This window comes from Clytia hemisphaerica, unplaced genomic scaffold, assembly GCF_902728285.1.
Source record: "Clytia hemisphaerica strain Z4C2 unplaced genomic scaffold, Clytia hemisphaerica genome assembly, whole genome shotgun sequence".
Lineage (NCBI taxonomy): Eukaryota > Metazoa > Cnidaria > Hydrozoa > Leptothecata > Clytiidae > Clytia > Clytia hemisphaerica.
The window spans coordinates 411324-433114 of NW_027104591.1; the positions used below are offsets into that span (position 1 = coordinate 411324).

General features: G+C 34.4%; 2 protein-coding genes and 1 long non-coding RNA gene across 3 annotated transcripts; all 3 read left to right on the forward strand.

The window, feature by feature from the left end:
• The first annotated feature begins 8429 nt into the window (after positions 1-8429).
• Positions 8430-9637, forward strand: LOC136823634 (uncharacterized). Its single transcript, XM_067079811.1, has one exon. It carries the CDS (start codon positions 8531-8533, stop codon positions 9635-9637), a length of 1107 nt encoding a protein of 368 aa, XP_066935912.1. The 5' UTR covers positions 8430-8530.
• A 2971-nt stretch (positions 9638-12608) lies between these two features.
• On the forward strand, positions 12609-13537 carry LOC136823717 (uncharacterized). Its single transcript, XR_010849064.1, has 3 exons — positions 12609-12794; positions 13001-13076; positions 13475-13537. It is a non-coding gene; the product is annotated as an uncharacterized lncRNA (long non-coding RNA).
• Positions 13538-14474: 937 nt separating this feature from the next.
• On the forward strand, positions 14475-19066 carry LOC136823704 (uncharacterized). The gene is made up of 5 exons (XM_067079871.1): positions 14475-14774; positions 16251-16436; positions 17297-17459; positions 17613-17767; positions 17862-19066. Exons 1-5 carry the CDS (start codon positions 14507-14509, stop codon positions 18794-18796), a joined length of 1707 nt encoding a protein of 568 aa, XP_066935972.1. The 5' UTR covers positions 14475-14506; the 3' UTR covers positions 18797-19066.
• The last annotated feature ends 2725 nt before the right edge of the window (positions 19067-21791 follow it).

The following is a 21791-nucleotide window of genomic DNA, read 5'->3' on the forward strand; positions in this document are numbered from 1 at the left end:
TTTTAGCTCTTTAATTTTAACTTTTATTGTTGATACAACTCATAAATGCAATGGCTTCAAAAGGACTGGGAATGAAAGGGCTAGTTCTTTTGTCCAATTTCCTTATATGGTGAAAAAGATTTACAATGATAAAAAGATAAGTTTCACTCTTAAAAGCTATTTAAATTTAGTTATTATAAATGCAATGCAAGGTTTTCCTTTCTGTCCGTCCGATTAACCTTATATGGTAAGGAAAAATAATGATTATTTTTTGAAGGTTCGATCAAAAGTGACAAGAAGTTCGATTTTCAAACGAGACCAACACAGACAAAAATCAAGGTTCTTTCAATTTTTCGATTTTTTACTACCTTTCAACAAGACGGCTTTTCAAGAATCAAACGGTAAGGAGCATTCCAAGCTATTTTTTAGAAATAAAACCTTTTTTGTCTAGAAAGAATCTTTATGTCTGTATTTTAAAGTAGAAAAGAATTGTAATCAAAATTGATGTCTCAATTATCTAGCGCTGGGTGGCATAAAGGTGAAGAAGTTTTCTCTCTTTCTCTCTTCATTGTGATTAAAGGAATGGTTCGGTAAAAATTTGACTTCTCATTTTTTTATTTCATTGGTTTTAATGAATCAGGGATACTTGATTTGACTAGAAGAATGATCACAGACCCACTGGCACCCCTTCCCACTGGAAAAATTAGCCAGAATAGCCAGACGCTATCCCAAACTTGTTCGATCACAACAAAGACAAACAACCAACTAAAAGAAAGTCCAATGAAAGTAGGAGAGCACAATTAAAGGCTAAACGTGTCAGGTCCCATCCAACATCATCAATTAGTACAAAGCTTTCAGTGTCAATTCAATAAATAGTAAACCCAAACGGAATCGATGATAACTGAAACTTGGGATGTTAATCCAATGTAAACTGGAAAATGAACTTATTAATGCACTGCACTAACGTACTTCGCGTCTTTGAAAGCACACATGATGAGAGAACTCAGCGATTGTTTTTTCTCAATCTCTTGAAAACCCACCATGAAAACTGCCTGTACGCTGCGTATCTTATGATCTCCTTTTGTCTCCTGAAGTCCAGTCAACACATTCCAAAAAATGTCTTCGTCAAGGCACATTTTTGGGAATTGTTGCCCATCTATAATGCACTGAAAATCTCCCTGATCAAATTTTTCATTGAAACAATCAATTTCTCTTGTTTCGATTTGGCAGCACTCAGACTCACATCAATATAAACTCCCACTTCTACCTTTAGAACAAGTTTAATAGTCACTTTTGTCTTCGGATGAAGAAGTGTCACTCTCGCTTGTACTCGATACTTCTCCTTCAAGCTCATAGAGCCAGGGATTAAATATCTTCAGCTTGTTAATGAGGGGATCCATATCTCTCTTGCTTACTCCATTCTTTCTCTCAGAATCATCCTCTTTCTCAGAATCTGCCTCATTTCCACTGATATCATATTCTTCGTAGCTTGAATATATTGCTTTCCGAGTCAGAATACATTTACCCAAGTATTCAAAAAGATTATAGTACAAATTTATCATAATTAACCACTCCTTACTTCAGTTTCTAGCAGAAATAACCACTTTTCTACCCAAAAAAAGGTTTATAATTCACTTCAGTAAACACAGCTACAGTATTTTTAACAGCCTCTGTGACGTAAGCAAAAGGTCTCGTTTAAAAGGCATACAAAAGTGAGTGGCGTTTTAAAAAAATCTATCAGCGAGAATAAATAAAAAAATAAATTTAATTGCAAAGAAAATGTGTTTGATAAACATGAATATTTTCGATTTCTATCTGGGGACCCTCTTCTATCTATTTTAAATACTTCGTAATAAGAAGTCCTACTGAGTACTGTAGTAGGCCATTGACTATAGATACATTGTTGGGTTATATATTATTTTCTTTTCATCAATTTTTAATTTTTTGACTGAGAAATATTATTTTGAATTTAAGATTTGTCGTCTACTCCAAAATTGCGAACCCAATCCAAACCATCCATGTCCACCATCACAAAACAAAAACAAAAAACTGGCTATACCTACACATATCAGCCACCTGTAAATATATACAAAGGAGTAGTAGTTCCTGAAGGAGCAACAAGAAAGAGGAAAGCAAAGAAACTTGAATCAGATTGATTTACACACAACAAAATTAATTTAAAACAGAATTTCTAATAAATTTTGCTATATTTACACTCATCTCAATTTTTTCTATCCAAAACTTTTAGTTTTTGTAAATAAGTGAAGAGCTGAAACTGTAGCTTGCTCCATACACGGGTCTATATCTGAAATCAAAACAGCAGTTAATTTCATAATGGCGAGATAGTGGCCACACAGCCGTGAAAAGGCACTGGATTGAAAGTCACTTTGTAAAATCTAAAGCACAACAGGGATCATCAAGATGGCAGACGGGATTTCATAGCACTTTTAGCAGATAGGATCTATAGCATTTATAGTATGCAGTAAGTGAAACAAATAGGCCTTTCTTAACTTTATATTAAAGTTATATTAATTATAATAATTTTAAATTCCAATATAGAAAAGTGGCTGGTTTTATTTATTTTATTTATTTATCAATATCTATATAAATTTGTCAAATAACCAAATTAATTTGAAGCGAAATTTCTAATTAATTACAAATTTAGTTACAATTAGAAAATATTTATATAAAATTTGTCGAATAACCAAATTAATTTGAAGCGAAATTTCTAATTAATTACAAATTTAGTTACAATTAGAAAATATTTATATAAAATTTGTCGAATAACCAAATTAATTTGAACGAAATTTCTAATTAATTACAAATTTAGTTACAATTAGAAAATATTTATATAAATTTGTCAAATATCCAAATTGATTTGAAGCAGAATTTCTAATCAATCACAAAATAAGTTGCAATTGGAAAATATCTATATAAATATGTCAAATAACCAAATTAATTTAAAGTGCAATTTCTAGTTAATTACAAATTAACCAAATTAATTTGAAGTGGAAATTCCAATTAATTGGAAAATATTTATGTATTTGTTGTCAATGAAATAACCTAATTAATTTGAAACAAAATTATTCAATAAGAAAGAACATAAAAACAATCTATAGGTTACGAAATACCTGGGGATCAAAGAAAGAAGAGGATTTTCAAGACCTCCCCCTTAATGAATATACCAAGGCATGGGTTGATCAAGTAAATCGTGGAGGGCTATTTAAAGTCAATGGCCGGTTCTATAATTTGGTTGTTGTTATTAAAAAAGTAGCTCGATTTGCAACATATTGTGGGGAAAGTATTCAAGTGGTATTACGTGAAGCTTTTGAACAAAGTGAGGATGTAATAAAGGCGTGGAATTTAGTCACTTCAAATGTAGCAAATGTTAAAGTCAAAGATAAACTTCTTCAGTTGCTATTGAATAAATGGATCAATATTAGAGCAAATGCATTTGTTAAAGTCTGGCTCCAACAGTACAGGGGAAAGCAGTCAAATAGCAAGGTGAACCATCCCTACGTAAGTCTTTGGGAAAGATTAAAAAACTTGGGAAAAGACTAATGACGCCAACAAAACCATCCAGCCCAAGGAGGAGAGTGAGAGCAGCTGCAAAAAAACTTGCTACAGCAAAAGCTGTAAAACGCAAGATTGTTACCAAGTCGACTTAAATGGAACAGAAAGGAATACTAAAACTTTTACTATATCCTTTTTTTGATTTTTACCAACTACCTACAATCATCTGTGAAAATGAAAAAGACTTTCCAGTTCATTCAGGGTACCCCGCTCCCGCTCAATGTTTCGATACCGGAGGAAAGTTGACCTTCAAACAACATTGACTTGGGGAAGTGGGAGGAGGTGTCAGTCTCACAATATTATGCAGATGATTGTCTGAGAATTTTGTAAAAAAGACTTGGTTCCCACACCGTGTGACTTAAAAATTTCAAAGGGTGTCTGGGGGAGAATTTTTTTTTTTTTGCATTCAACACTTAAGAATGAGGTTGCTACCAGCAATTAGCGTGCCTTGTTGTTTTGTTGTTGTTTTGATTGAAAATATGGGTGTGGCCTTGCATGAGTGGGTGGCCTTCCTTAAGGAGTATCCTATCCGTAGTGTCATTAGATCCTATCTGACTAAAAGTAATGTTTGATTATTATATAGTTTTTTGCACGTCGCCTCGCCCTACAATGGGGGTGTTTTGAGAATACTACTGTCACCCAGCCAGGTGTTTCATAAAAGGCGAAAGCATGGACCAAACTGTAATGCAGTAAAAAAAGTAACGCAGGCGCTTAACCGACATCTTTAATCCGACACGAAGTGACCTGGTCGCCTTTATTTTACCTCAATGAGGCCCCCCTCCAGGGCACCCCTAATCACGCCATGACGCGAAAAAATTTTCTCCATTACATATCACGAAAATCGCTAAAATTTGTCATTACGCAAAAATAGCGAAAAATATCCCAAATCACGCATCACGCCAAAAAAATCTCTAATCACGCCATCACGCAAGAAAAAAGTCCCAATCACGCCATCACGCAAACCGCTGAGGGGGCCTCCTCAATACAGTACCTTGTTCAATTGTTTACTACATACATATTCCTCATTTCTCTTTATAAAAAATAAAATAAAAGAATAGAAAAATTACTTACTTAATTAATTACTGAAAAACAAATAGATGGCATGAGGAGAAAAGAGAGCAAAGTCTCTATCGCAGATTTCCTTTACATGAGATTCCTGTACGTGGAGTTGAAGATGCCAGTCAGACGTATTATGAAGAAGTTTCCTAAATACAGCTATGCAACCATTTTGAGGCTGCTCAACAGACCACACAATAAACGAAAACTGAATCCTGGATGTCAAAGGAGACTCAGCCCGCGCGACGAGAGAAACCTAATCAGTCACATCAAATGTATGAGAAGCACGATCGGCCCATTTACTTTACAGACTTGCTGTGGAAGCCGGAATTGAGCAGACAGTTTCGATGGCCACTATGTTGATTGTTTTACAAAAACTCCTAAAGGTGGAGCTAGAATTTATGTTGCTGAAAATGTAAATTCTCAGGAAAGGAAAGATCTAAAAATCCAAAAAAGAGGGGAAACCGAGGCAGTGTTTTGGTGATATTTTAAATGAAAAATCCAAAAACATAATCATTGGGTGTATCTACAAACATTCATCAATGAATATCAATTTCTTCAATTCAATATATGGAAATTTATTACAAACAATCACAAAAGAACAAAAACATAGATCATAATGGGTGACTTCAATATCGACCTTTTAAAATGTGTACCAAAGAAAACGAAGAATTCCTCACTCAAAACCTAAGCAGTGGCATAAAACCTTTGATAAACATAACAACCAGAATAACTGCTCATTCTAAAACCTTGATTGATAACATTTATTCTAATTCCTTTAGAGAATACACAGCCGGGAATTTAATTGCTAGTATATCTGATCACCTCCCTCAATTTTGCTTTTCTTGATGTTACTATTTCAAGACTTTCGAAAATTCAAAATTTCAAAACAAAGATACAAACAAAAAACTAGAAACTTTAATAACTACCACAAATAACACAATCAACAGACATGCCCCTATCAAATATTATAACGTAAATAAACATCAAGCAAGGAAGGGGGGTTTCAGGGGTCTTAAATACCGTCATACCGACACAATATTGGGTCAAATACCGTAATACCGTCGGTGAAGGAAGCCTAATACCGATAACGATATTATACTCATCGCAAATAAGGGTCCGTAGAATATTCGCGGATTTTTTGATTTTGACGAATAAGTGACTTTTGTTCACTCTTTGACTATTTTAACACATCTTATAACGTTAATACTTATATTTCTGTGATATATAACGACTCTGTATTCTAAATTTAGGGGTATAATGGATGGTTTGTGTGGAAAACAGTCAAAATTCATGTTTCAAGAAATTCCGTATTTTTGAAGGTTTTTCAACTTTTGCGTCAATTGCTCTGCCTGACACATATAAGTTTTATGGTTTATCTTGAAAGCTTATATAAAGGCTGATCGATTTACGTCTAGGCAGATGGTACAATTTGCCTGTAGATCCCAAAATAATTAGTTTGTTTACACAAAAAACGGCTACCTTCTATTTTAACGCTCTCTGCACGCGCGGGCGAAATAGTGCGCACATCTGCCTCGACGTCAAAAGTCAGTATTTTTTATTGTCTTTCGAATGGTGTATTAAAACTAATAGGTCTTCAGCAAAAGATGTCAAGCAAAAGGGGCAATCAAAACTACATATGATGATTATTTTCGAAAAGTCCCGGAAACACCCTTTCTATCAATTTCACAGACCAGACGGAACATCCTGTATACAAGCGACGCTTTGCTGCTTTTTCCGTACAACCAACTCATAGTAGTTTGGTACTGATTCAGCTAGCCAATCAAATCGCGTCAAGTTTTCCCGCTATAATTTTTGTGAATCTTTTCAAAGAAGGAGGCGGCAAAATACATTTTGATGGTAGTGACCAAGCATCAGCAGGATTTTGAAACTGTAAGTACAAACCTTTTACATTCTTCAGTTTTGGGTACTGCTGATTCTACTGAATAATGCTGAATCTGCTAATCACACAAGAAGTCAAAACAAGCATTTAAGTAAGTTTTTGGAAAAGGGGTTCAGTCGTTTTTATCTGTTTATAAGGGTAGTTAAATAATCAACTGAGCATATAACATTTTTCCAAAGTTCCATAAGTTACTCAAACAGGCAATATCACAACATTTCAAAAAGGTCTTTGAGGTCTGTTACAATTTTCAAAAATTAGTACTCTCTCTCTCTCTGCTGATGTGTAAAGTTTTTTCCTTTTAACTACGCAGTGGTTCTTGGTCACCTTCTAATCTTTGGCTCGAATAGGCGCATGCGTGGTCATTTTGATGGCTAGCTTTAAAGTAATATTTCAAAGTTTTTGGAAGTAGATATTGGTTTTAGAATTTTCAAAAGTTAATTCCTGAAAGGTTTTTTTTCTTGTTCAATTACGTAGTGGTTCTTGGTCACCTTGGTGGCTCGAATAGGCATGGTCATTTCGATGGCTAACGTATTATTTCAAAGTTTTCGGAGGTACATATTGGTTTTAGAATTTTTAAAAGTTAATTACAGAAAAGTTTTTTTTCTTTTTCAATTACGTAGTGGTTCTTGGTCTTGGTGGCTCGATCGAATAGGCATGGTCATTTCGATGGCTAGCTTTACGTAATAATATTTCAAAGTTTTCGGAGGTACATATTGGTTTTAGAATTTTTAAAAGTTAATTCCAAAAAGGGCTTTTTTCTTTTTTAATTACGTAGTGGTTCTTGGTCACCTTGGTGGCTCGAATAGGCATGGTCATTTCGATGGCTAGCTTTACGTAATAATATTTCAAAGTTTTCGGAGGTACATATTGGTTTTAGAATTTTTAAAAGTTAAAAACTTCCAAAATTAAATTTTGGCCCTTTTCGCGAAGTTTTTAAAAATTCTTTTCGCGAAAGTTTGCTTTTCTTTATAGTCTGTACTTCAACTTTGTAAAATGTGTTGGCTTTTTAGCCTTAAAATATTATAAGTCAAAAGTATTTCAAGCCTGAATATTTGGCCATTTTTCATGTGTTCTCAATTTTCGAATTTTTCGCGAAATATTTTTCCGTTAAATTCGCGAAAGTAAATGTCGTGAATTTCGCGATTTTTCGTCCTCGCGAAAGTTTCTGCTCGCGAAAGTTTGTACGCCTAAAGTAATTCCAAAAAGGGCTTTTTTCTTTTTTAATTACGTAGTGGTTCTTGGTCACCTTGGTGGCTCGAATAGGCATGGTCATTTCGATGGCTAGCTTTACGTAATAATATTTCAAAGTTTTCGGAGGTACATATTGGTTTTAGAATTTTCAAAAGTTAATTCTTAAAAGTTTTTTTTCTTTTTTTTAATTACGTAGTGGTTCTTGGTCACCTTGGTGGCTCGAATAGGCATGGTCATTTCGATGGCTAGCTTTACGTAGTATTTCAAAGTTTTCGGAGGTACATATTGGTTTAACTATTTTCAAAGTTAATTTCTGAAAGGGATTTTTTCTTTTTCAATTACGTAGTGGTTCTTGGTCACCTTGGTGGCTCGAATAGGCATGGTCATTTCGATGGCTAGCTTTACGTAATATTTCAAAGTTTTCGGAGGTACATATTGGTTTAACTATTTTCAAAGTTAATTTCTGAAAGGGATTTTCCTTTTAATTACGTAGTGGTTCTTGGTCACCTTGGTTGCTCGAATAGGCATGGTAATTTTGATGGCAAAGTTTTTACAGGTCTTTTTAACAATTTTAAAGATTATTTTGGGAATTTTTTCATCACAAATTTGCAAACGTGATATTGTTAATTTTATTTGAAAATTGAAATATTGATGGCTAGGATTACTTATTTTGAGGTTTTCTTTTTCAAATTAGCTACTTTGGCGTAATTAATTAGTATCTAGATTTTTGAATTTTTTTTTGGGTTAAATCATTGATTTCTAAATCTTTTCAATCAACTTTCTCTGAAATTAATTAAACACCTTGATCCATTGAAAAAAAAAGAAAAAATGGCAAGAAGTGAAGAGGGTCAACTCAAGCGAAAGCTTAAGAAAAAAACACATGCTAAGGAAAAGAGCAAAAAGACAAAGAAAGAACTGTATGATGCAAAGGAAGAAACTAAAGAAGTTAAACTTGAAAAGGAAACACTTAACTCCGAGAATAAGAAAATCAAGGAAGAACTTACTAGTGTAAAAGAGATAAATGAAGAGTTCAAACTTGAAAATGAAGCAATTAAAGCAGAGAATCAGAAAATGAAATCAGATCTCCACTCATCTCAAATTCAATTAGAAAAAATGGAAAAATGTGACAAATCAAATTATTTGAGTACTGTTTCAAAGAAACGTGTTTTGGAAAAAAGAGCTTGTGAAAAATTAAAACAAGTTGAATTGACGGATCAAACCCTTGAAATCACTGATCAGGTTATTGGTGAGGGAACATTTGGAGTTGTCAGAATTGGTAAAATGACCTACTTACACATTCAATGTGCTGTCAAATCTGGAAAGTCAGTAGATCATTTTGATGCTAAGCATGAGGCCACATTTCTATTTAAAATTCAAGGATCAAAGTTTTTCCCACATTTATTTGGAATTTTCCAACACCAACTAGTCATGGAATATGTGCTTTTTAACACCCAACCAATGACAATTTTCCAAGCTAAAAGAAATGATCTGATTCTACAACAGGAATGGAATATGGTTTGCTTTCAACTAATTGAGGCACTAATTTTTCTCCATCGCAAAAATATTTTGCACAATGATTTGAAAAGCAATAACATTTTATTGCGATCTAATTTGATACCAGTGATTATTGACTTTGGGAAAGCTACCAGCAGAAATAATCCTGAACGTTACACTTTGACTGAAAAGCAGCAAAAGCGATACAACATACGTCATCAATATCTGGCTCATGAATTGAGAAACATTCCTGGCTCTAAGACATCCACAGAAACTGATATCTTTTCTTTGGGTTATATATACCAGTTTGTTGCAGACGGAGAAAATTCTCTTCTTCAAGATTTGCAACGAAAAATGTGTGAAAAAAAACCCTCTCAGCGAATTACATCTCCTGACATTTTGCGGTCATTTAAACATTGGGAAAAAAACAAAAAAGATTAAGAAATATTAATACATAAAGATTTCCTTGTTTATCAAAAGCTTAATATATTTCATTAGTTCATAAAATTTCAAAATTCTGGTAGCTTTGTCAATAATTTTTCAAAAAATAGTTTGTTACTTAGTCCTTCTAATAGCTCCCTTGACGTATTTTTTACTCAACAAAATTCAACAAAGATTTAAAAATCAATTTATCTTCTTTTGGTAAGGTTAAAGGAAGACATTATTCGTCGTAGAGTTTTGGCAAATTCAAAGAAAGCAGGGGGGTCAGGATCCAGATACCAAACCCAGGGCCGGGGGGGGGGTGGTGTCATTTTTTTTTCAAATTTCAAAAAGTCAAGTTGGTATCGATACCAAATTTGGGGGGTGGGTCCCCCTTTTTTTTTTTTTTTTGCTGAGCTTGAAATTGGTATCTGACTTAAAATGTTGTATAATGTAAGTATAAAAACTTATTTGAATCGTTTACACTATACCCTGATTCCATATAAAAGCATTCTTCATTCTATAATTGAGATTAAATTTTTATTTAGCTTTTGTTGCTCTCAATCCTTTCAATCAACCAAAATTCATTCAAAACTAAACAAACAGCATCAAGTCTTAGCAGATCTTAGATTTTTTTTAGTCGTGATAAAATTTTTCTGTACATAACATTCAACATATAGGCTATGTTACAAAGACTCTATGCGTGCCTAATACAATGAATTTCTTATCTAGCCTAGTTTTATGAATTTGATACATTTTTCCAATTTAGTTCAAGAAACTAAATTTACGTTGTGTTAGAATGATAAAAACTTGTTTTCATTTTCAGGAGTCTAAAGTGTGGTACATAATATAAGGGATTAATAAGAGGAATGTTCTTTGAATAAAAACATCCACAGATTTTGTTTAGCGTACCTTGTATGCAGTATCCTATGCATATAACTTCTTGCATTTTTGGGGGGTGGGTCCCCCCTTTTTTAGAAAATTGGGGTTTTCAAGTTGGTATTGATACCAATTTAGGGGGGTGGTGGTGTCTACTACTTTCAAATCTCAAAAAGTAAGGTTTTTGGGCCCTGGGTTGGTATCCTGGACCCTGACCCCCCCCTGAAGAAAGAACAATTGTTGATATCTGATTTTTTAACAATAAAATCTTTACTCTTTCTGGGTAGGAACCATCGAATTTCTAAGTCATCATTGTTTTTAATCTAGATATTTTAGGTAAGTTTCCTTAAGGTTATAAATCTGATTGGCATCTTTTGCACATAAGAATAATATTGTCTTCAAAATGAGGGGTCTCAAAAGTGAGAAATAATAACAACATAAAGGATAAGTGAGAGATTGTATTTTGTACATACAATGTTATGCTAAGTAATATTTTCATTGGTAATTTTATGCATCATGTTCTTTTTAATTTGTTAAAAGAAAAAAGTTTACTTTTGATAGAATTTAGTAATGTGTTTAAACTGATTTTTTATTTTGAAAATGATGTTTGAAATAATCTCTCATAAAGGTATTAAATTAATGAATTATATTATTTTTCCATGAGTATATTTTGATAAATTTCCTTCTGTTGATTATATTTCGCATGGATTAACTATTATCTGATTTTCTTGAGTTTTTTTGCCATAGTAAATTTACACAATCCAAACCAAAAGTTTAAGATTAACTTTGTCCCTAGTCCCTAGGAAAAATGATTAGGTCATATAAGGTCATAGGCTGAGATATGGATTTTAGTCCAAGAGAAAGTGATCTGATTCTTTGTTTGACATGTTATTTATTTTTTACTTTAGTGAAAAGAAAACATCTAGTAAATCAAACACAAGTAAAGGATAAAATTCAGTCATTTTAGTAAGTCTTGAATCTTGTCTTTCATTTTTAATTGTGAGACTTGAAAATCATACATTTTATTTTATTTTTTCCTTTGGTCAAACTCTTTTTTTTTAGGGAGACAACTTAGCCCCCAAAAAAACAACAAAAAATTATAATTTTTTATTATAAATATTTTTCGCAGATAGGTGTATGAAACGTTTGTGTTAGTGTATAAAAGTATAGAATAAACTTTTTTTGCATTTATTTTTCAGGTGAATTTCTTATATTCTTTCAACATGTCTCGGTCCATTATTGACACCTCAGCATGTGGGTTCATGAAGGCTGTTGTTTATCAGTTAAATTGTGACAATGCAAAGAACATTTTTAGTGCGTTGAGCAATGTTGAAACTTCGAAACAACTTCGAACTGAATTCGAAATTTTTGTAAACTTATTTGGATGTTGTGAATTGTCAAAAGTTGACTATGAGTGGTATAGACGGAATTATAGAAAGATAAAGAAAGTGATGTTAGATTTGGGAAAGGGTTCGCATGAAAAGAAAAAGAAAGTTTTGGATTTGTTGGGAAAGGATGCTTGGATGGAGTTAAGTGACAAGAAGAAGGTTAAGCACAGGCTATTCGATTGTCGGGAGTGTATGAAAAACCATGCGGATGGTATGCGTCTTTTTCCGATGAACAAGATGGATTTAAAGGGGCAAAAAAGAAGAAAGAAATCGGGTTTGTGTAATGAAAAGGAGGAAGTGGTTGAGAAAGTTGCTCAGGAGAAGATTAAAGAGTTGGATAGAGAATTTATGGAAAGATTTAATCGGAGTTTTAAGCAAGCGGCTGGAATTGAAGGAAAAAGACAGATAGACGAGAAGGAAAGAAGAGCATATAACGCAGCAAAGAAAGATATAGAGAGAGCATGGAAGAAAACATCGGTTTTGAGGTTTGATCTGTGATTTTCAAAAAATGCTTCTTAATAACAATATATTCAGATACATTAGGATCCTAAAAGGGAGGGAAAGTTTAAGCAAGTAATATTTATGTTTGGCGTTCACTTTTATCGGTCGAAAAATTAGCCAAGCATGACAATCTAGACTCATTTCTTCTTTGAATTGAAGTCACATTTACTTTTAAACTCTTATATTCTAGATTTTAATTTTCTTTGAATCTTTTTCTTTTCAGAACACTGGGGGGAACAACATCGAAAGCATCCGCATCCAGAGTGAGGTCAACCAAAGGATTCGAAAGCTACCAAGAAGCATTGAGCAGATCGAATTTAGAAAAGGAGGAAATAACAGCTGGAAGAAAGAGAGCACGTACTCATGTTGGTAACAATTACACATGGAGGGGTGAAGAATGTTTAGAGAAGGTATTCAATTAAATATCACATTTATCAAAACTGAGCAATCTTCTGCAGTTGATTTAAATTTTTTACAGCCCTATAATTGGATATTTACCTTGTTTTTATCAAACTAGGGAGACCTCCTTCTATTCTATACGCTCACGTATTCGATAAAAATCCATATCCCCTTAAAAAATAGAGAGCGTCATTATTAATATAATATTATTTTCAAGGTTCAGGGATTGCCATTTGGTTCCGCGATCAACTTCAGCAGGCTGGCAAGGCAATACGATCTGAAGAATGCAAAAGGTGACCGTACATTCACTAATATTATATCAAAGAACTTCGAGCCGCCATGACAGTTGTCCTTTGCGAACAAAGCTAGATCCTCGATTGTTTTCTTAAACAATTAGGAAAGACAAAGCTTCGCTCTCCACCGTTTTATACGTTGTCTATCCAGTGTCTATATTATAAACTCATGGTCAAAGCAATTATTTCCCAAATTAATATCGTCCGTTTCTTCCAAACTCTACTCTGATCATTTTTCCCGTATACCGCCAATACGACTGTGAAATTTTGCGTATCTATATTTTCCCGCTTCTACTATCCTTGTAATGAACGATAACATCGTCTAGAGGTATACATGAAGTTTTCATTCGAATTCAAAAATCAAAATTTATTTCATTCTTTTTTTATATTTACTTTAGGCGAACGTCCTGGAAACGCTGGACAGGTTGTTAGGACATTTTTGGAAGCTAACAATGTTGACATGTCAAACTTTGTTATTTTTGGCAACAGTACACGTCGGATTAGAAAACGCAAGCTCAGGTATTTAATCTAAAGCTATGTCTAGGCCCTTATATCATGTTATTTATTCTGTGAGAAATAAAATAGATTTGTAATCCCTATAATTATTTGAATTTATATCTTTCAACTTTTTAACTGTTCAGGATTTTGGACTCCAACGTTACTGTTCCTGTTGAAGAAAGCACGCTGGAACTGAAGGCAAACCTGAAAGCGCTAATTAAAGAGGTGATATTACGATCTAACTTTATATACTATTGACTGTTTCCTTAATTTAATTTAAATGTCCCCTAATACCACAAATCCATCCCTGGACGTGGTAATTCCCCGTTCTATCTGAACAAAATATCGTTGACTCCCTATGAATGGTTTTTATAGAAGGATTCGTTCCATAGAATTGTCGATATTGGAAATATCCCGAGAAATCACAAGCAAAATTATATATTGAAGCAAGGGTACTTATCGATGAATGGTATGATTGCATTCCGATAATTATTTATTTCAAAGGGTCGTTATTCGGTTGGAACACTTGTGGTACCGCAGGAATACGAATACATTTCGATCAACGTATTGCCGGATGGTAGAAAGAAAAGGGAGAAAAAAACATTCGTTGTGTCAGGTAATTTTCAATATCCAGAGGTTTTAACTGAAATTGGAATTGAAATATTTTGAGGACATCTTCGTAATTTTTTTGAGATGGTCGATAAATGGGCGTCCTCATCATCTGTTGATTTTGCTAATTTCAAATAATTTTTACAATGGAGTTTCATGTTTCCACACTTGGACTTAAAAAGACCGCTCCTCCGCTCCTATTAATTTTTGGGCCAATGTAATTGATGTAGCAAATTCAATTATAAGACAAGTGGCCTTACGTAATCTTTTATACCTAACCCATAACAGGTAGGAAGTTCAAAACGGAGGAAGTACGCAACCGGATGCTCCGCTTTCAAATGCCGTACCTCAGACTCAAACCCGACGATTTTTACGAGAACATGGATGTCGAAACTTTGACTCGCGAGCTGGCCAGGATTGGAGAAAAGGGCAAATCCACAGTCGACTTGAAGGCCTTTCAACGTCAGAGGACCCTTGCATGTTGGCACGATACATCTGGCATTTGTAATTCATCGCATTTGCATATAATGTTTTGCACAATCTACGACCGTGCTATATTCTTATCGCAGCAAGAATATTTCGAAAAAACAGGTAATAACCCTTGATTATCATTATACCTTAGAATTCATATTTATCGGCGTGTGCTACTCAGCACCGCGAAATATATTTTTGAAAAAAAAAGTTTATTGTTTCATTTTTGTTTCTTGTCAAACAATGTAACCTTTTAAGACGTTATCAATCACTGATTTACAAGGTTTTCTCCTCATTAATTCGGCAAAAATAAAAATCATTAGTCATAGATTAGATTGAGAATTGTTTTCGAGATAAAATTCGAGATAAAATTTCGCTGAATTGGTTGCCATCTGGAATATTAAATGTTAGAATCCCCGCAAATTTAATCGTATTGAAGAAAAAATTCCAGAACATTTGATTGATTTAGTTATTGATTTAACTTTCGTATCGTCAAAATTTGAGTTGTCGAATTTGTAAAATATCGGCTTTATCTTTACGGGAGTTTGCACGACGGGCTTAAGTATGGGATGTTAGTATAAATTGCTTTTCATTAGTCTTAAATCTTGTCGCCTTCGAAAATATTCCCCTTCCTTTTAATTATATGCCTTTTGCAGTAAATCCGAGTGATAGAAGCCCTATTTTTCGGGATTCCATAAAGGGGACTGAAAGCCGAATGAGTTACGATTTTGATATTTCTCTGCGCAATCTATAAATATTTCTTATAAGCAGCTCCCATTTTCGGATCAGGGATGGGATGGCTTGTTTTCTGAAAATTTTTCAATAGACGATATCGGCTTAACGAAATTCTCCCCGAATGATTACCCATGATGCATTGCGCAAAAAAATTCAGTAAGTCAATATAGTCCGTGAATTCTTTTGCGCAATGCATCATGGGCAATCATTCGGGGAGAATTCGTTAAGCCGATATCGTCTATTAGAAATGCACCCTTGATATTTTGTACCCTATTTGTGCTTATCGGGTCGAGGGATATCGGTGGCCGTGCTTTGATAATCTAAAGTAAAAAGCTTTTTCTTTCATGAGACTACAATCCCCACTGAAATATATTAGCACTTTTTGGTATTTCAACGTTTTTTTTTAATTTAAACCTTCGGGAGGCTTCCAGGCCTTCGCTTTAAAGGAAAATTTTAAGCTTCCAGATCTAATTCTTAATTCATGTTAAATAAAATCATTTGCGGTAATTTTAAGGGAATTCCCCTTTGTGTCAAATATTACGGTATTCACTACCGTGAATTATCGGCCATATCCAGCCACTGTCGCATGGTTTCTTTTTCTGTTTCATGGGACAAAAAGTTAGGGAAATACCCAAAAAGACACGCTCCCTGCTGGAAAAAACTTCTCGTGTCCCCAAGCCTTAAAGAAACTATTCCAAGGGTTTTTTTGCAAATTTTGCACCCACATATTTCGAAGAATAGAATATTTTTGCCTCGAAAAGGTTCGTCCACTGTACGGCAAGTTAATGGAAAAGCCCATTTCGATACAGCCAATAATAGCGTGATTACTCCGTAATAAACATGTCAATCAATTATTTATAGGGTTAAAGGTGAACGTTCAGTCAGAAGTCGAAAAGCCAGTTACATATCTTTTATCCAGATGCCCGTCTAGTAATTTACAACTATGCTACAGCAATCTGAGACTAGAAGATCTGGTGGCATGGAACAACAGCGAATTGTCTGTTTCGAAAGATATGAAAATCGTTGATAGAGTGCGCTTTTTTAAGGGTAATGAATGTCGATAGATCTTATAATTTCTCTTTTGAAACCCAGGGATTCATCTAAAAAAAGTTTTTCTATTTTGAATTCAATATAAAAGAAATAAGATTATACGGCCACTTGATTTATTTCATTTTTTTTAGTCCAAATTCATATGAGATCAAACCAGAAAAAAAACTAATTTGAAAACCGTGTATTAGGACAAGCGAACCGCGCATGTTTCTCGGTGCCATCCTTATTAAGTTTGTACGCAGTGAAGGGGGAGGGACCAAATTGATTATTGCGTGAATGCAGATTCGCGAATTTGGCTTCTAATTGACCAAATTTCTTTAATGTTCTAATTCCTAGTCGTTTCGGCCACTTCAGATATCTCTGGTTAAAATTTAAATCTACTTTCGGAAATATATCGCACGAACTAGAAAGAGACCGCTAAAATAGACTAACTCTTACAATACATCCCTTCTTACAGACCCACTGGAAATATTGGCCGAAATAACGTCCCCGGTGGAAAATTACCCCCCAATTTTTGTCCCCACTGAAAATAATCAAATAAATATTAACTATTTTTCCCATCCCCCTGAATTTTCTGACTTAAAAACAAAGAATTGAAATCCCCAGCCATTAAAATACGGGAATATCAATCCCCATCGAGTTTCAGTCCGTTCTTTTCATTACCACTGGCTGAAGAAATCCTATCGGGTCTGTGAGAAGGGGGTGTTATAATGTATTAAAAGGGAGGTTAGCTGGGCGCTATAAACCTTATGGCAGAGTACTTCCTAAAGTATATAGTATAACTGTCTTTATCATTTTCGCAAAATCTGTCGAACGAAATTTGTTCAAATTTCTTTCAAACGAAACTTTAATTTTAGGTGATGGACCTGCGTGTCAACTAGAAGCAGGCCATCAGAAAGGTGGCAATTATTATTGCTGGTGTTGTGATATGAAGGCCTCTCGTAGCGCTGACCTGGCCTACGTATTCGGGTGCACCAGACAATCACTCCAAGATAAAATAAACAGATTAACCAAAACTAGGTAAGGAATTAAAGAGGGTCAACTTTTAGCAGGCTTTTCATGTGTGCGAAGTAGACCAGAAAAGCTTAATATAAATCAAATGTGATTTAGGGGGAGGTTTGAAGTGGCAAAGTAATGTTCCACACTTTCTTTTTATTTTACCAAAAATTTTAGCTATGGAAAACAATGTGTACATAATCAAAAAATGTCGATACTTGATGGCATTCCAAAGGTAGAGATCGTGGAAGAATTGAAAAAACGTGGCGTCCAAGTCAACAAAGACCAAAATAAAGACGTGGTTTTGAAACAGCTCGAAGATATTTTCGCAGGTAAACACGATGTTTCAATCCGAAAATGTTGAAGCAAAAACATGAAAACAGCACAAAACGTTGTTTTTAATTCTCGTCTCGGTTTCTTGTTTAGGAGTCCAACACCTTCCAGCATTACTGTTCGAATCGGGAAAGACAAGCCTTGAAAAGGTCGGTTTGGAATCGTACGAAGTACTTGCATGCGACCCTTTACACACCTTCAAAGGTTTGACGACCAATCTTTACCAAGAGATCCCTCGTCACCTTCAGGGCGAAGAAAAAAATCTTTTTAAGGACTCGGCGCGAGCATCCTTTCATGGCAAAGAGGCAAAAAATGGTGGAGACTACAGGCGAAGCCTGGTGGACCTGACGATTTACTTGGATGGAGAAATGACTGATGCGTACGTCAAACTCATGAGGCAGCTCGCTGAATTACAAGAAATTGCATATTCCGGTGAAGAAAAGCGTACAGCCAAGTCGATTTTACGCTTCCACAACGTGTCATTCTTGCACGCAGACTTGATGATTGAGCTTTTCGAAAAGCAGAAATCCATGAGCCGAAGAAAACTGTTTGGACAGTACAACCATTCGCTGACCAGTCATGCGCCAATCCAATATCGGATTCTGGATTTGGTTTCGGCAAATACTGAGCAAGAGGAGGCTGCATTCAATTTCATGAAAGAAGTCAGTAAACACGCTTCCAATCATCATCCCGATAATATACTGCTGACCTGCTTTCTTCGTATCCAAATCCGAGAAGACTGGCAACGTCACTTGGGCATCCTGAAAAAGGAAACAAGAAATGCTATTAGCAAACACGGCGATTTGTTAACATCGGAGAGATCGAATACTTTCGTTCCATTCAAACTGATGCGACTAAAACCGCGAAAATGGCAAAGCCAGCTAGAGAGGATATGTGATTATTTATTAATTGATGGAATTTGGGAGGAGATTCAAAATGGGATAATATTTCACGACCTTGACGAAACCATCAACTACCCTCCCCCTCACCATTTTCGTAGCTACACTATATCACAAGAACGCCAGTAACTATTTTTTTCTTTATTCGTACAACGAAATTTTAATTCAACTTGACTTCCAGATAATGACTTCTACCTATCCCAATACACTCTTTAGATGCAACATTTGCCACTAAATCGTCCAGCAGTAAAGGAAAAATTAAGAAAAGCAATGAAAGTAAGTTTTTTTCTAATACCTTAAAGGAAGAAATTTTGGCGGGAATTTAATTTGGCGGATGGCCAAAAAAGTTTTTTCAGAGGGAATTTAATTTGGCGGATGGACAAAAAAAATAAATTTGGCGGATGGCGGAAAAAATAAATTTTGGCGGGAACTTAATTTGGCGGATTTCAGTCAAATTTGCCAAATCCGCCAAATCCGCCAAATTTTCTTTCAAAATTTTTTTTATTTAAAAAAGACAGTGATATTAGGAATTGATCCAATATACTCATTTGATATCTGACTATATAAATTTTTGTACTAGATGCAGTCGAAATCATTAAAAAGCCGATGCCATCAAAAACAAGCCTCCTTTTAAATAAAGTTTTTGGAGAGGATCAGGTTGTCAAAGATTATCTTATAATACGTGAAAAGTACAAGCAAGATACAAAAACATACGAAAATGACTATTTCAACTCAATCGCACAGCTGGAGGTGAAATTAAAATCAAAAAAAAATAAAACTGAAGAAGAACTACAAAGAATTGAGATCAATTCCCTGTCAGAAGACTCCATTGCTGTAAATATTGGAAACCAAGACAAGATTACATTTGAGCAGTTGAAGAATCAATTGTTGATAACCGATTGCCTGCTAAAAAATCTAATTGGATCAAAAAAAAAATTATTATAAATTTTATAATTACCAGTTCCTGGTGCCAATTGAATCAATTAAACGTAATCAAATACCTTAAGGGAACTTATTTAGACAAAATTCGCCAAAATTAGGTTTTTAAAATTTTCGCGGGGATTATATTTCGCAAATTTTGGAAAAACTTGCGAAATTCACGAAATATAATCCCCGCAAAAATTAATCCCCTTAAGGTAATTACAATTTCATTGTCAAACACAAAAAAATTGCAATATCTATTTCCCAAGATTTGCGGTTTCAATCTGTTTCAATTGTCGAATTTAATTTGATCAATGGAATACTACCCCAAATTTAAGTTCGCTTGTATTCGATTGATTGATCATATTTGATTATATTTGATTAGGTTTGTTTGAAAATAGTAAGCTTCTAAAGGTAGACAACTACAGTTATTTATAACCTGCGTAATACAGTAATATAACTTATTATATTTGATTATATTCCATGATTCATTTTTTGTTTGAAGTTATAGTTATTCAATAGACACTGTCTGGTTATAATAGCCAACATCCCAGCAACTTATAATTTCTTATGTTTTATATTCTCTTAGCTTTGTGATATTTTGCAAAAAAATTCTAAGCTAAACATTAATATTTTAATATTTCTATTTATGATACAAATATTCTCAGATATTTTGCACGAAAGTCGTTTTTGGTTTCTTAAAAAATCTAACCATCATGAAGAGGCTTCCATTCAGTTCCTTTTGATTCCTATTCATTTGAGTTTCATCAAGTTTGATTTAAAAACAGTCCAATTAGTAATCAATAGGAAAAATTTATGATTTTGTTAAGTGGAAGACCAGGCAGTGTCAACCGAACCCTATCGAACTGATTTTTGTAATATAATCATTGAACTTTATCAAACAAAATCAAACGATGTAGCTGTTCGATTACCAAACCTGATCGAACAGCTATCAAACTTTACAAAAATTTCTTGATAAGTTCGATTTAGTTTGATGACTGTTCTTTGTTCAATGAAGTTTGATTGGTGTTCGATAAGGTTCGATTGATGTTTGATGAGTTTGATTTAAGTTTGATGTGGTTCGATAACAGACCTTTTTTCAAAGAGGATGTCCTGTTGATTAATTATGTAGTCCAGCCATAAAAACAATGATAGATAGAGCCATGTATAATTACTGTATCATGCATATTGTAATAATTATGCATGGTTTTATCATTGTTTTTCTGCTGGACTACATAATTATTCAACAGGGTGGCCTCTTTGAAAAAAGGTCTATTGTGTCGGATTGATTCTACCTTTCTTTACCTTCCAGAAAATTACGAGGTTGTTTAATCAAAACGCAAGCGCCGTGTAATGTGCAGTGGAAATTGATCTTGCTGTCCAATATAATAAGGATTCCAAGCCAGACAGTGATGTAATTTGCATGGCAAATATGTACCTTTGTAACGACCAACCAAATCGTAAAAGAGCTTGTAAAAGCTCCAGCTTGTCCCATCCGATGGGATAGATATTGGGTGGTCCGTTGGATGGTCCAAGAGCTACACCACCTCGGAATATATATAAAATAAAATTGGGCGGCAAGGTATAAGTCCAACTAAGCGAACCAACATAACTTCAAACTTAAACTTCGATCTTAATCGAACTAATCGAACCTCAATCGGATTCATCGCTCGAACTGCGATCAAACTTTATCGAACTATAATCGTATAGACCCGTTGCATGTGACGTCACATGTTTACATCGGCTCGTTACGACCCGCAAAACGGCCCGACTTTCAGAGGCAAAAAGACAACAACATTAGATGGAGGCACGCAGTTTATGTCAATTTTCTCAGGATCTAGAAGGAATTTTGAATAGAAATTTTAGTATGTTATCTAAGAACTATATAGGATTCTTATACTAAAATTTCATGAAATTCTGATGAAGAGATTTTGAAAAATAAAATCAAAACTGCCTTTTTCCAGTGAGCGCTTCGTGTTTTCTGCCTCTGAAAAACCGTAACTATTTTGGCGCATGCGCATACAAACGCGAAAAATCAAAACATTGAAACGGGTCTATAAATCGAGCATTCATTGAACTTTACGAGAGTTCCCAGTTCTTCTATAGGTGTTCGATTGGTTTTGGTAATCGAACAGCTATAGCTCAATAGGGTGCGATTAAGTTCGATTAGTTTGATAATCTAACCTGGTCTAACAGTTCGATT